The sequence below is a fragment of the Triturus cristatus genome, chromosome 7 (assembly GCF_964204655.1).
Source record: "Triturus cristatus chromosome 7, aTriCri1.1, whole genome shotgun sequence".
Taxonomy (NCBI): domain Eukaryota; kingdom Metazoa; phylum Chordata; class Amphibia; order Caudata; family Salamandridae; genus Triturus; species Triturus cristatus.
This window is the reverse complement of record NC_140590.1, coordinates 1,565,447,110-1,565,461,787: the sequence shown is the minus strand read 5'-3', so window position 1 is coordinate 1,565,461,787 and position 14,678 is coordinate 1,565,447,110. Positions and strand designations below refer to the sequence as shown.

Sequence of the window (14,678 nt, the reverse complement as noted above, 5' to 3'; positions counted from 1 at the left end):
GAAGCTGGACCATCACTGCCAACTGCATTAGTAATTTTGTGGAAATCTTTGTACTTTAAATTTTGGTGAAGAGACGATTCAAGTGCTTTTTAAGGGGGTAGCAATTCAAAATATTGTTACAATAGTGCGTAGGCGCTATTCAACTATGAAAAGAATGATGTTTCCACTAGAGCAGAGCAAGCAAGACCAAAGTGACTATAAACATAAAGCATAAAACTAAGCAACAAATGGCCTTCTACCACTGTGTCTTCAGAAATTGGGATCTTGGTTGACTGAGGTGTGAGGCCTGATCAAACAATGGCCACAGTCCCGTGCAGGATGAGCTACAAAACGTCACTAAATCAACCTGTGCTTAACCCTGGGTATCTTGGCACAAAAAACATGCAGGCTTAACCTAGAGGCAATGAGTGAATTATTTATGCAGCACACAAACAGTAATAAAGTAAAAGCAGAAGACAAAAAAATGCTAAACCGATTTAGAAAAATAGATGAGCTTTTAAGCAATTATTTGACACCACCGCGACAAAAATCCGATCAGTAGAACCAGAGTCACGAATGTTTAAAGATATTAATGAAAATTGCGCCAAAAAGCACAAAGCACCAATTATGGCTATCTGGTCATGCTGGACCAGGTCAAAATCGCAAGTTCAGGCTGACCGTGATGGTGCGCATGTCAGCTACAATCACCAGGTTGGGTCCAGTGAAGTTTTACCTTCTCAAACCTGTGCCAAGACTCCCGTTCGCAATCGAGAGGGCCACAAGAGGCAAGAGAGTATTGTGGGAGGCTGCCAGCATCGCAGGAGGGCGTTTCTGAAGCCTTGTATTGACGGTCCCCACAAGTGGTCAATGCTGTAGTTCGAAGGGTCGGGTTGACAGAACTTTGCACTGAATCGCGGTGTGAGCGGCAAGGTCTTGGTGCCAACTGGCCCATTTGCAAAGAGCCCAAAAGTTTGATTTCAGCTCTCTGGGCCACACCCAGTGTCCAAGACCTGAGGGGCATCACTTGGGGTTTTGGGAGGCCAGCAGTTCCTCCAAAGCAGCAGTCCTTCTTCACATAGAAATATATCAAACAGATAAAATCTTCTTCCTGCTTTGAAGCCGATGCCATGACGAACACGCTGTGATAGACCTATATTACCAGACGTACATACTACATAACCTGATTGTCTTTGGGACATAAACAGTGCCAAAAGACATTATGGATTTGGCGAATCCCACACACTGGTCAAAGCCCTGAAGAAGTCCTATGTGGACAAAACGCGTCAGCTCTTGGATTTTATCTGTTTGATATATTTCTATGTGAAGAAATGGTTAATAAAGGACAAATGAAGAAAGAAAAACACTACAATGGAAGTTCTTAAATGCATACATAAAGAATGTGTTTATTATGCTAGTGATCAAACCCAATCATCCGATTATTGAGTGCTGAACCATTCTGAGTTCTCTCATATATATATATATATATATATATATATATATATATATATATATATATATATATATATACCTACTGGCGGTCGCCAGTAGATAGTTATAGTTAGGACCCTGTTTCCATAGAAAATCCGCAACATTCTATTTTGAATAACTTTGGCGCCGGTCGACGAATCCTCGCGAATTTTTCAAAATAGGCGGGGCGCTACGCTCCGCTCCTACCCTGAAAGTCTCAGGGGGATTCGTCAAGCGGGGGCTGAGATAAAAGGGGGGTCCCAAAACGCGTTTTTCCCATGCATTTTTCCATAGGACCTTTAGACAGAGCTACAGCCCGAATGGCTGAACAGAATTTAATGAAATTTGGCAGAGAGGTAGTCCTCAGGTCAAGGAAGTGCCTTTTGTAGGTTTGGTGTAAATCTGTTCAGTAGATTCTGAGAAAATAGCCTTTAAATCAATATATATATCTGAGCCAGCTTACGGTGCGCTTACGGTGCGCTTACCGTACGCGTACGGTGACGTGCGCGAGTGCGATTCTGATTGGCCGTTATATCTTAGTAAACATTCGAATCGGTCGAAACCAGGAAGCGGCGGCCGCCATTTTCTCTCTCGCACTCTGACAGGGGGTTGAAAAACAAAGTGCAAAACCATGTAAAGGGGCTGTTTAGACAGCTCCCAAGCACCTAGCCATGTCGAGGGAGTCCCCAACGATCCCCCAAGTGAAAAAAGGGAATTTAAATTTTTTCGAAAATTTCGCCGATTACGCTTACCGTACGCGTACGGTAATAAATAATAAAAAAAAAAAAATCCACATTCTCACCACTCCGTGTGCAAATGGTGATTGAAGGGCACCATTTGTGCATGGCTTATTACAAATGAACAAAACATATATTTTACCTGTCACAACGATGCTCATCATATGTCCTCCATGTGCGCACGGTGCGCGAAGCGCATCGTGCGTTCATGGCCCATCTAGCGTAACGTGGGCACGCGGTGCGCGAAGCGCACCGCGTGCTCACTGTGCGCGCACGGTGCGCGCATGGAACGAACTGCGTTAAGTGGGCGCGCACGCCACAAATGGCGTAAAGTAACTTAGCATTTAAAAAACCGTACAAATTCACTGAAAAAACCATAGGTTTCACACTTGATCAGGGGATTACAGAAGGACCCCCAAGGGTGAAAAAAACATTTTTTTATTTTTTTTTAAATTGCGAGGTGCGCACACCCTGCGCGCACGGCACGCACTGTGAACCGTGGGCGCTCGGTGCGCGAAGCGCACCGAGCGTCCACAGAGCGCGCACGATGAAAATTCTGAAAAATAAAAAAAAAAATAAGAACATTTAAAAAACCGTACAAATTCACTGAAAAAACCATAGGTTTCACACACGTTATAGTTACGAATAAGCATTTAAAAAACCTTGCAAATTCACTTAAAAAACCATAGGTTTCACACATGTTATAGTTAGCTGGACATTTCACTCGTAAAAAACCAATGAAATTCCCCCGTTATAGTTACTGCAGGCAACTATAACTCACGCGACCGCAATCCTCTGCTGATGACGTCAGATATTACATCACTGTATTTAGACACTTATTTACCCATGTCTTCTTCCATTAATCTTTAGCTATACATATATTACAAATATTTATTTTTCAGAAAGACACATATGTCATCAGTGATGTAATATCTGACGTCATCAGCAGAGGATTGCGGTCGCGTGAGTTATAGTTGCCTGCAGTATCTATAACGGGGGAATTTCATTGTTTTTTTACGAGTGAAATGTCCAGCTAACTATAACATGTGTGAAACCTATGGTTTTTTAAGTGAATTTGCAAGGTTTTTTAAATGCTAATTCGTAACTATAACTTGTGTGAAACCTATGGTTTTTTCAGTGAATATATATATATATATATCACTGAAAAAACCATAGGTTTCACACACGTTATAGTTAGTAATTAGCATTTAAAAAACCTTACAAATTCACTGAAAAAAACATAGGTTTCACACAAGTTATAGTTAGGTGGATATTTCACTCGTAAAAAACCAATGAAATTCCCTCGTTATAGTTAGTTGAGATAACTATAACTCGCGCGCCCGCAATCCTCTGCTCATGCCGTCACATATTACATCACTCATGACATGGTCAGTGGCATCACTCATGACATCACTGATGACATCATCCTTGTGATAGAGTGGCGGTCGCGCGAGTTATAGTTATCTCAACTTCTGCCTTCGGGGTCCTTCAGGGACCCCCTGACAAAGGCTAGGGGGTCAGGAACTCTCTACCCTGCCCCCTTTTCACGTTCGCCACCTTCCTTTTTCACTCTCGCACTGAAAACAAACAAAATGGCGGCCGACACTTCCTGATTTCGACCGACTCGAACGTTGACTAACATATAACCACCAATCAGAATTACGCTCGCGCACATTAGGGTGCTCGCACGGTGCGCGGCTATAGATATGTATGTGCTTTTAACTGCAATTTTCTCAGGAACTACTGAACAGATTGACTCCATATATGCAAAAGGCACATCCCTGACCTGAGGACTACCTCTCTGCCAAATTTCAAGAAATTCTGTTCAGCCGTTCGGGCTGTACCTTCGACTAAAGGTCCTATGGGAAAATGCATGGGGAAAACACGTTTTGGGACCCCCCTTTTTTCTCGGCCCCCGCTTGACGAATCCCCCCGAGACTTTCAGGGTAGGAGCTGAGCGGAGCGCCCCATTAGTTTTGAAAATTTCGCGAACATTCGTCAACAGGTGCCAAAGTTATTCAAAAAAGAATTTTCAGATTTCCTATGGAAACACGGTCCTAACTATAACTATCTACTGGCGACCGCCAGTAGATAATATATATATATATATATATATATATACATATAATGGTTTTGTTCGTCTTTCAGCCTCTAAGAGACCGAAATGCTTCAGGGAATAAGCAACGCCAGTGTATTTTAAAATGCAATACAATCTGCCTGTTTCATCGAGATGTGTGCGGCTCATTCCTTCTCGCTGAGAGGGGTTTTCTGCATATATATATATATGTATATATATTGTAAAAAGGTTCAAACTTAGTTATAGTTAAGAAAACTTTATTTATTCTTTCTACACAAATCAAACTTAAACTACACAAACATTAGAAATTCTAAAGCCCTAGTTGTACCTTACATTGATAATCAATGTACCACCTTTAATTTACTATAACTTTATTTATTCTTTCTATGCAAGTCAAACTTTAACAATACAAACCTAAGAAATGCTAAAGTTATAGTTATACCTTAAATCTAATATTTGTGCACCACCTTCAAATTACCATAACTTTGGCACCTCCTACTGACTACATTAACTCGCTCCTTTATGATGCACTACTTATATCCTTTTATGTTAAGAGTTTGGAGGCTGCCTCAGTCAAAAACTCACATTTGTGTGGAGTATTTGCTGGTCAAATGTTTAGCTACAAACTGTGACTGGTGGAGAAAGCAGGATGGAATAATATGAAACTAGCTTGTGATAAAATAATACCTTTAGACATCGGCGTGCATTTTAAAGAGCATCCGTATGAGCAGCACATCTCCGTAGCACTGCAGTTTCCACAATCAACAATGCAAATTGTAGCACCTATTCCTGGAGGCAGCACGTTAGGTGGGCAAAATCCTGCTATAAAAGAAAATATTCACATTAGCATGCAGCTTATAATTCATAGTAAATATTGCAATGGGTTCCAAACTGTTCTGACCTCAGGATTTCCGCATTTGATTGGTGGCCCCTGTGACCCCTTCTTTTCCGATCATCTTCAGGCTCATGGTGTCTATCTTGTGATACATCAGACCAGGGGCCTGGGGACCCTGAGCTCCAGGGGGCCCCTTCAGTCCAGTACCCTGTCACCAGAGCTCCTGAGTGTGGTCGAAGGGGGGGCCCTTCATGCACTTTGCAGGTGGGCCCCCTCAAGGTTTGTTACACCACTGCGTCAGACTCTTCGCGTGTCCTGTGACGCCACTAGGTACCTCTCTGTGACTCTTCATGTTCTTCACCTGACGTAAGACTCTACAGGCTGATTCTCTGCGGATCCACAGGACCCTAAATGGGGTACTTTAGTGTCTGTGACTCCTCATGGCTATTTTGTGGCCTGAGATTCCACAAAACATTTACCTATGGGTATATCAGGTGTTACTCGTCATGTGAATCTCAATGCTCCTTCTCTGACTATTTCCTGTCCTCTGCCTCACCTCGGCTCCTACTTGTACAGTTAATCCCAAAGGCTCTTCCCAGCCCTAAATGATCATGGGTGCTTCACTTCACTGTGCCCCCTCAGACTTGAGACCCTTTGTAATGTTCTGACTCCTCTGCCAGGATCCTATGACTGTTCAAGTACCTCCCACGTGACTCGCATGAGCAGAGATCTGCCCTGCCCTGCCCTCAATCCAAATATCTGACTAACATATCAACCGCTCGAATTACTTTTGTATTTTTACTATACTAATTCACCACTAATCCTTTATGGGTTCCTAAGTAGTGTGCTACTTGCCAAAAATGAGCTTCAACACCTCATCAAGGGTAGCAAGCGCTATATAAATGCAAACGTTTTCCCCTCTTCTATCCCTCCACTGTCCTTCTCAATCCAAATAACGTACTAACATATACATCACTCAAATCACTTTAATATTTTACTATACTAATTCACCACTAATCCTTTATGGGTTCCGGATTAGCGTGCTACTCGCTGAAAAAGTGCTTTGACGCCTTGTCAGGGGTAGTAAGCGCTATATAAATGCAATTACAATACAATATTATACCATGAAACGCGTGTTTTTGAGACACTGAAGATAGTGCAGCTGCTGTGGCGCAATTTAATGGTTCTTAATGTAAAGCTTTGGCAAGCACATGGAAGAGCCCTAATGTGCCCGATAGACAGCTGGAATGACCTCCAGCAGACTCTAAGTCAAGTGAGCCTTGGAGAAGCTGGAGAGCATGGAGATATTAATACTCCTTTGGCCAGGAATAGAGAATGGTCAGCAAGGGTAGCGCCAACAGCATTACCTAGAAGAGCAGTGCTATATGTAACTCCATTAGGGAAAGATGGGGTAAGAGGGTAAAACCAGAAGCCCTGAGTGGTATCTGAAGAAAAGAACTATTGTGCGTTGGGCTACTGTTCATTTCTTCTCTGGGGGGCAGGGTATACAGGCTAAATGCAGTCACCCACAGTGAAGAAAATTAAGGAATTAAATGAACTGACCCACTGCCCTATGTTATATGCTTTGTTGGGAGGAAACAAATTGTGAATGAGACTTGAACAGACAATGGGCGAAGAGTGCGGACCGAACCCCCACAGGTTATGTTCACACATGTATTTTTATTGTGATTTGTTTTAAAATATGAGGTTGGCGAGGAAGCTCAAGTTGTTTCTAGGCCAGGTGCACAGTTATCAATACTGCAGCAGATGCAGTGTGACAGGGGAAACTGGGTGCGAGGGGTCCCTGGACACCCCAATTAGAGCTGATTTGTACTTTCAAAACCAGTGGATGAGGGTACATTTTTCTGGATTGCATTGGGGCCCATGGCACTCTTGCTACAACACTGCTCTAGACCAGCCCTAAAAATGTCAGAATGTCTGATCCGCCAGGCTGACGACACAACACCAGCAAGGTCTGTGCACACATACTACTGTGTCATCCCTCTCCTGCGTCTAAGCTTGCTTCTAACTCCTGCTCAACTTATGAGGAGCACTTCTCCTTCAACTGGCTTCCCACCTTCACCTCAAGCTCCACCAGAGACAAGTTACAGCGAAGGGGCACCTAGCAGCACAGAGGCGAGACAAGAACTCCAGAACACCTAAGCAAAGTGTACATTTCTTTCTTTCAGATTGTGGAATCAGTTGCCATACACACTTAAAAACTCGCCTGACCTGATCTCTTTCAGGAAGGGTCTGAAGACTTAGCTCTTTAAGGCATAACTTGTGTTATATTTTTAATTATTTAATACTTCAGCACCTTTACCTCATGGCTGGCAGGATGTTGGATGACAAGCGCATTGACGCCTTAGGGTGTTAGTTGTGCTATACAAATAAATAAATAAAATACTTTGCAAAATAAATTCTGAAGTTTGAAAATCTTTTAATTCTACTTTGGGCTGTTGAGTCTTTCCTTACCCAAAATCCAAGTGGGGGCTCCCTGTGGGAGCCTATGTTTTTGCTGAGGGAACTGCTAAACCTTCCTTCCATTACGATTATGCATTTGAGTTGCACATTACCAAAGCTCGCTTAACGTGAACCCTTTTCAAGTTTGCATTTCTGAGCGTGACGTGTTTTAATATTTTCCACTTGAAAGTTCTATCAGTACAAGAGCTCGTACCTCACACTTGGAGGGCATGTTTTCCTTCCTACAATGATGCCTTCCTTACATGATGTGGCGTAATGGCATATTGGGTGAATTTCACCTGATAGGGGTAACACAAATCCACAGAAATTACATTATTTACACTCGCGTCATGCAAATTGTTGCCTGGCCCTTATTGGCACCAACAATGACGTCAAATGCTGGAGCGTGAACTTTGACGTCTGTGTTAATATTTGAAAACCCCAACACTTACCCCAAAAAAGGTTATGCTTCACCCGAATAGGTTTGCATTGGACTGTTTTTAGCTCCAGTAAAACGACTGTATGCTGTACCTTTCTGTGGCGTCATACAGACTGCTCCACAAGCAGCGCTGCAGCACTTCATGTCGCCTGTGCACCCGCTATCATTGGCACAAGTCGCGCGTGCAGCACGTATGCACATCACAGGAGGTGGGCAGACACCCGGTTTATCTGAAATAAAGAAACATCAGAGTAAGTGTGTCTTTCGAAGTTCATGATGTGGGTGATAGCAAGGGGTCGATGAAAGCTTATGTTTGCCTGCATTGTTTTAATCTTTTCTTATTCCAGACACACCTTATATTTCTTTGCATTTTCAGAAAGCATTAGCAAAGCCAATCATTCCTATATTTTAATTTTAAAGAACCAATGAGATGACTTGTTCCCATGTGGCAAGGTATAGATGACTGGGGAAAGGATGAATGAGGATGCGGGTGGAGAAGATGTGGGGTTAGGGCTACGGAGATACCATGATGCCAGCCATCATGGCGATGAAGAGATGCTGCAGGATACATTAATCTGAAGTGGACAAACGGGCACCAGGTGTGATAAGAATGATCACTGTGAGGTGCATCAGGGATGACAGGGCTGGGGATGTTGGGCCCAAGGTTGAGATGGAAGATTGGTTGCAGAAGACGATGACATGGTGAGAATAGGTGGAATGGAGATGACCTGGCAAGGATGAGCCGATGGATATGCTGATGATGTCAGGAGTGCAAGCTGGAATGATATGATGATGCTACACCGGGGACAGGGAGGCAGGAGGAGGCAAGTCGGAGATGGCAGGCAGTGGCGCTGGATGGTTGGCTGCATCATCCTAATAATTCCTTGATTGAGTTCTGATGGAGAATGAACAATGAAGAGGCCTGTGTTCAACTACAATCTGTCTCGTGGCAGGCAACTTTGTTAGACAAAGTGCTGCTAATTCTTTTTAAATTGAGAGCTTGTTTACTATTCTCTTCTGTGACTGCATGTGTACAGTATTTTGAGCAGTGGCAGTCCTATTGGGGTACAGGTGAAAGGAAGAGCCAAAGAATTCCTGAAGTTTTCTAACACATCCATAAATAAAGACAGAATCATCAATTTACAAGCAGCATGAAAAGAATAATCAAGGCACTCAAGTAAAGTGATGGCGAAGGTCAGCATCCCTACTCTAAAAATTGTTTCAGCATCACTGATGAAATGGAACAAGGATGAGCAAGAAGTCGGCCTGCAGCAAATGGACACAATGAGAAAAAGAGGGAGGGGCAGGAGGGCAACAAGAGTGAGGTGTGGCAAAAACAACAAGGATACATCGGACGGGAAGTAGAATGGGAGAAAGTAACAAGACAGTCACATGAGCGGAATAAGGGACAGGGGAGAAAACTAAATATAATAACCAAGCATATGCTCCCAGACTCCTCTTGTGAGGGCTTCACAGAAAGTTCAATCTCCAGAGTTGCTTGCTCAATCAGACCTGGGAAAGCTGGGTGGTGGCTACCTACAGCCACTGATGTTGGCAGACTAGATACCACTTTGTCACTCTTGCTAATCACCCTTCATATCTATAAGATTGAACTCACCCCTGGACACAAGCATGGTATATCTTTAATCATGGAAATAACTTAACTTTTTAAAAATTGTTCCCAACCAATGGAGCAAAATTGTCATATTTTTTCTGTCTCCCTGTATTTGTAAGAACCTTCAGTAGTAACTGCTGCATATGCCAGGTATTTCCAACATTTGGCAGTAGGTATCTTCTAATCTTTCTCGATTTTCTGTCCTTTGTTATGGAATCCTGCTATAGTAAGTCCACCTGGTGGAGAGGGACTGGTCCTGGGACTACTGCTCTTGAGGCATTACCCCGGGAGTGCATCTTCGTGCTCTGCAGGACAAGCATCAATCATTCACGCTGCCTTGAAACCTGCTGCCTTCACCTTCATGCTTTTGGATTCTTTTGTTGTGAGATGTGGCATAGGTATATGCCTCTATTTCTGTCAACGTAGTCTGGTAGTGTGATTCCATGGACGTTTCATGGGCTTCTGTTTTCAGTCATTCGTTCAAGTCCATTGCCAGACTCCTCTCTGTTAGAGAAATCAGGTGGACATCATTTTGTTCTGGCTTCTACCAGGAGCGTTGATTGGATTGTTTCAATGTTCCTGAAAGCAGCCTGGATGATGGTCTGCAAGCATGCAGTGTGAGTGTTGCTTTTCTGTTTGTTGACTCCTTCCTTTGTCCTCTGCTCCACCTCCTCATTGGCCATGTTCCATGAGCTGTATTGTGTGTTCCTGTGCCTTGCGCAATGGGTGCTCTCTGTCCTCTTCTTTGGCTGCTTGCAATCGGGTGATTTTATTTATGTGTAGGTTTTGAGGTAGTTCATGGTTTGCCATTTTCATTCCTTTGTGATGGAAGTCTTTTGAGGTTTCAATTTACCATATATAACAAGATTGCCACATATGCCAGTTTAACCCTGGTCCTATAGTGTTATGACTATTGGGGCTCTACCGTTGCCCCACCTAGCTTGTGGGCCAACATCTGCTGCTCAGAATAATTGCTCTGCAGTCTTATCCAGAACTGAGGCTAGTATAATTTCTTCCTATGCAATTGTACCTTTCTGTTAAATTCCTATACATTGAAGAGTAAAGATCTTTATCTTTCCAGGGTGAATCATTAAAGCTCTCTATCCTGATGGTAAGTAACATGGGCGGATGAGACAATCCTACAGTTCTCCTGTCCCTACTGAACTTTAAAATCAGCACATTCATAATGTTGATTCTAGTTTCTTCTCTGTGAAGAGTGCTCACATGTTTATCTTAACTTTGTGGTTTAGTACATGTTGACTGCCTTCTGCAAAACATACTTCAGATTAACCATGGTACAAGACTTCTTATCATCAACCAAAATAGGTTCTAATGGTTTCTTAAGGGATTAAGCAAAGCTTATAGATGTAAGAAAGTAAATAAGTAAATTATTGTTTAAGTTTACAATAAACTATATACATTATTAATTTCCATAAATACACACATCAAAGGTTATTAATTAAAAAGACATTAAAATGATTTAGAAAACAAATAAAACAATACGAAACAAGTTAAATTAAATATGGTGCAATTAAGTCAGGTAAGCAGTTTTCCTCCCAGACCTTGATGGCCTGCCTCAAGAATTCTACAGAGTTGCTCACAGCTTTTACAGTACAACCCTTAAAGCAAAATGATAATGCCTCTGATATTGTTCTTTTGCCTGCTGCATTAAACATGGGCCTTAGATAATTGTTTTTTTTAAAGTAGGGCTAGACACAAGCACATTATGTGTTCAATGAACTCTTGGGCTGAGTTACACATCCTGCACAAACTGTCAATGCAGCCCTTTGATTTCTATATACCATTTAAATAACTAAAAGGGAGATAACAATGCCTAAATCGCATGAAGGCAATCTTCTCCCGAGGCCAAATATTAATATTGAGATATGGTTACTTTGAGCTAGAAAACATTTATGTGGTGTACCTGTTATGTTTATATCTAGAAGCTGCCTCAACATCCCTACTCAGAGTTAATGTTTTGATTCCCTTTTTCACCACTGTCTTAGTAACTGATCTAGACGTAGAGGCTAGTGTCACCTTCAAAGGGAGATTATATTCTGCCAGCAGCTTTTTCACTAGCCTTTCTGAGAGAAATGCTCCTCCCCTGGGTGCAGTTAATACTTTGCAAAACAGTGCCCTTATGGTGTTGATTACTGCCTCCTTAGCATCTATGAAATAAGTGATACGATTAATGTCAACGAATAAAGGAGTCAATCCTAATTCTAATCTTATGCAGCATAAAGGGGTAGACTGCTTAACCTAACAGTTTTCAAATGCACTTCAATTCAATTTGAGTAAATGTATGATTACGAATTTGGGCCCCACTTAAAAGAACAGTGATACTCATTGCCTTTATGATATCCACCAAAGAACAACCATAAGCTGTGGAGAAGCTTTTTAGTGCTCCCAATATACTTGTAATTCAACTTTTTAAGATCTCAACATGATATTTCCCAGTGAGATTGTTATCTATTATAAGACCCAAATATGGGTATTTCTGGACCTCCTCTACTTTAATGCTTCCTAACTTCCAGGTGAACTTAGAACTATTTCAACCAAAGAACATTGAGTTGGTTAATATTAATAAGAAGATTATTTTCTAGATGTACATCTTGATTTGTATGGGTTGCCTATGAAGTCTGACCGGGGTTGTTGCCAAGATGAGAATTCGTGTGGATGTGAGGTGCACTCCTGATTATTGGATTTTCAGCAATTTTTTAAAATGTTATCTTATGGTGCTACACTGAAACGTATGCTGTGAGACATACATAGGCAAAAATAAATTAAATTATGAAGTGATAAATCTTTAAAATAGTGTGCACTATACACTATGATGTGTCACAACATTAAACCAATTACATGAATATCATCCTGTTAATTGCCATTATTTATTCTCAAATTTTCCATGATTCTTCTTATTGTAATTCATTAGGATTCATGAATATACTTAATAATAATGCCACATTGCAAACACAATCTTCTTTGTGTGCACAAAATGTATACACAAAAAGAGTAAAACAATCTTAATTTTCAAGCCCAATGCATTTCGGGACTCCGTCCCTTATTGTATAATCAACGACTGCTTGTTTGCCTGATGATTTGAAAGTTGGATTAGCTGGTTGATCATTCAAATATCTGCCATTTACATGACGAAACCCCAGGCCTGTTAAGGTGGAACTAGCAAGTCTACCCTGCCAAGTGGAGTTTTTAGGATTGTAGATTGGAACCCTGGACAGATCATTGATGATCTGCACCATCCCCTTGGCGTTCATTTTGCAATTGTTGAAAAAAGTTGTTCTTAAATTCACCTCAGCTTATAGATGTTGATAGCTGGCGCACAAGATTCACAAAGTTTGAACTTCTAGGATGATTTTATTCATTACATTTATTATGCATCTATATAGCTCATCCAGGAAGCTACATGGATAACACTTTGGGGTTCAGTTACACATAGTATAAAATACAGTGGGCAAGCCATCCATACAAGGTGTCTTGCCCATGGCAAGTTGGTCAAATGATATGCTTATTTCATCCATGGTGATTCGTGTTTATAGATTTTTCACTTATTTTGCTGTGAAACAGGTCATGGGTATCCTCTGTAGGTAATTCACGATACGTTCAGGTCACGCCATGTTGGGCAACCAGTGTAATGTATCATAATATTTTGCGAAGAACTGACTATGTTCATATTGTCCGATCAGATCAAACATATACATTTGACCGCAACCTGATTAAGCAAGCTAACAGTTCACCCACTTTCTTTCCTTCAATATGTTGTTTGACAAAATATTTCCTTTGATTGACCCCACTCAGCCTTTTTACCAGTGTATGGTATCTTTTATTATTTAGTAAATCTGCATTATGTTGTGGGTTAGTAATAGTTTGTTGTTTTAACTACCGTTTTTACCGGTAATGGAGTCTAGTTACATGATGTGGCTTAATGTAGTTATTTCAGAATTGGCGCATAATATGTGTAATGTGGAATTCACAAAATTATGTGAATTACTCCAGTGTAATTTAAATTTTGCCCACACCTAGCATTAATGAGGTGAATCACATTCCCGGCACCAACAAAACAGCAACCATTTGTACATTTTGACAAGGTGCTCTGCAGACATTTGGGGCACAACTGGGTCTTAGCTTAGTATCTCATTTACAGATATTGAATTATTCCTAACACCAGTCTCACCAGGGTCAGTGTCTGACATTGCATCTTGTAGATCCCTTTATTTTGTGACATCCTCCACCAGACATGCTCTTTCCTGGGACGCCTGTTTCTGGTTGGTCTGCCTGGTGTTTGATTCCTCAGTCATCTGTCTGCTCTCCATTTTCTAGGCCCGGCTTTGACTTTTGGTCTAGCTAACCATTTGCATCAATCCTTTGCTTTCTTGCCATGTCTAAGTATCATCAGTAGCAGATACTACTGAACGGGAGTGGGGGTGCGGGGAAAGGAATTAATAAGTAAATTTAACAAAAAACTCTGACTTCTCCTTTATCCTCCTCCTCCTGGATTCTGTGGAAGCAGGAAATACCCAGGCTCCCCTGCGCCAATCACAATGCTGCAATGCAGCGTTGTGATTGGACTGAGCGCCATGGTTCGGCGCTCAGACAGGGAATGGGACCCTGGGCATGTTCTCCACCCTTGCTGTATTGCAGCCTGGGTAGAGAACATGCAAAGTGCCAATGACATTTCATGGCGGCCGGGGCCGGCCAGCCAAAATGTCATGCGCACTAAGAAGTGCCTACCACTCCTCTCCAGCCTATAAACAGCCCAGCCCCACCCCATCAACTCAGCCAGTATGATAAAATAAAATTATAATAATGTTACCTTATTACCATTTTATTTTTCCGTTTTTAATTGCTCACTCAGTGAGCAGTGGGGTGACGCTCCTTCGCATTCGTGTAGGAGCCGCCACTGACTATGATTCAGAGTGGAAAATAGAATCAATTTTAGTCTTGAGTGCATTTTCATATCTAGTGTGGTTTGAAAGATTGCATCAAACGTTTCAGTATGTCATTCAAATTCGGTTTAAACATTCTGTTGTGGTAACACCACCTTTTATAAG

The 14,678-nt window shown here is 41.7% G+C and overlaps 1 protein-coding gene across 1 annotated transcript in view; it reads right to left on the bottom strand.

The window, feature by feature from the left end:
* LOC146812390 (uncharacterized) overlaps window positions 1-14,678 on the bottom strand; it is a 241,336-nt gene that overhangs the window by 194,009 nt on the left and 32,649 nt on the right. Inside the window, exon 7 of the mRNA XM_085619391.1 lies at window positions 8,090-8,227. Within this exon, the coding sequence (XP_085475517.1) occupies window positions 8,090-8,227 (138 nt within the window). The remainder of the gene's footprint in view (window positions 1-8,089; window positions 8,228-14,678) is intronic.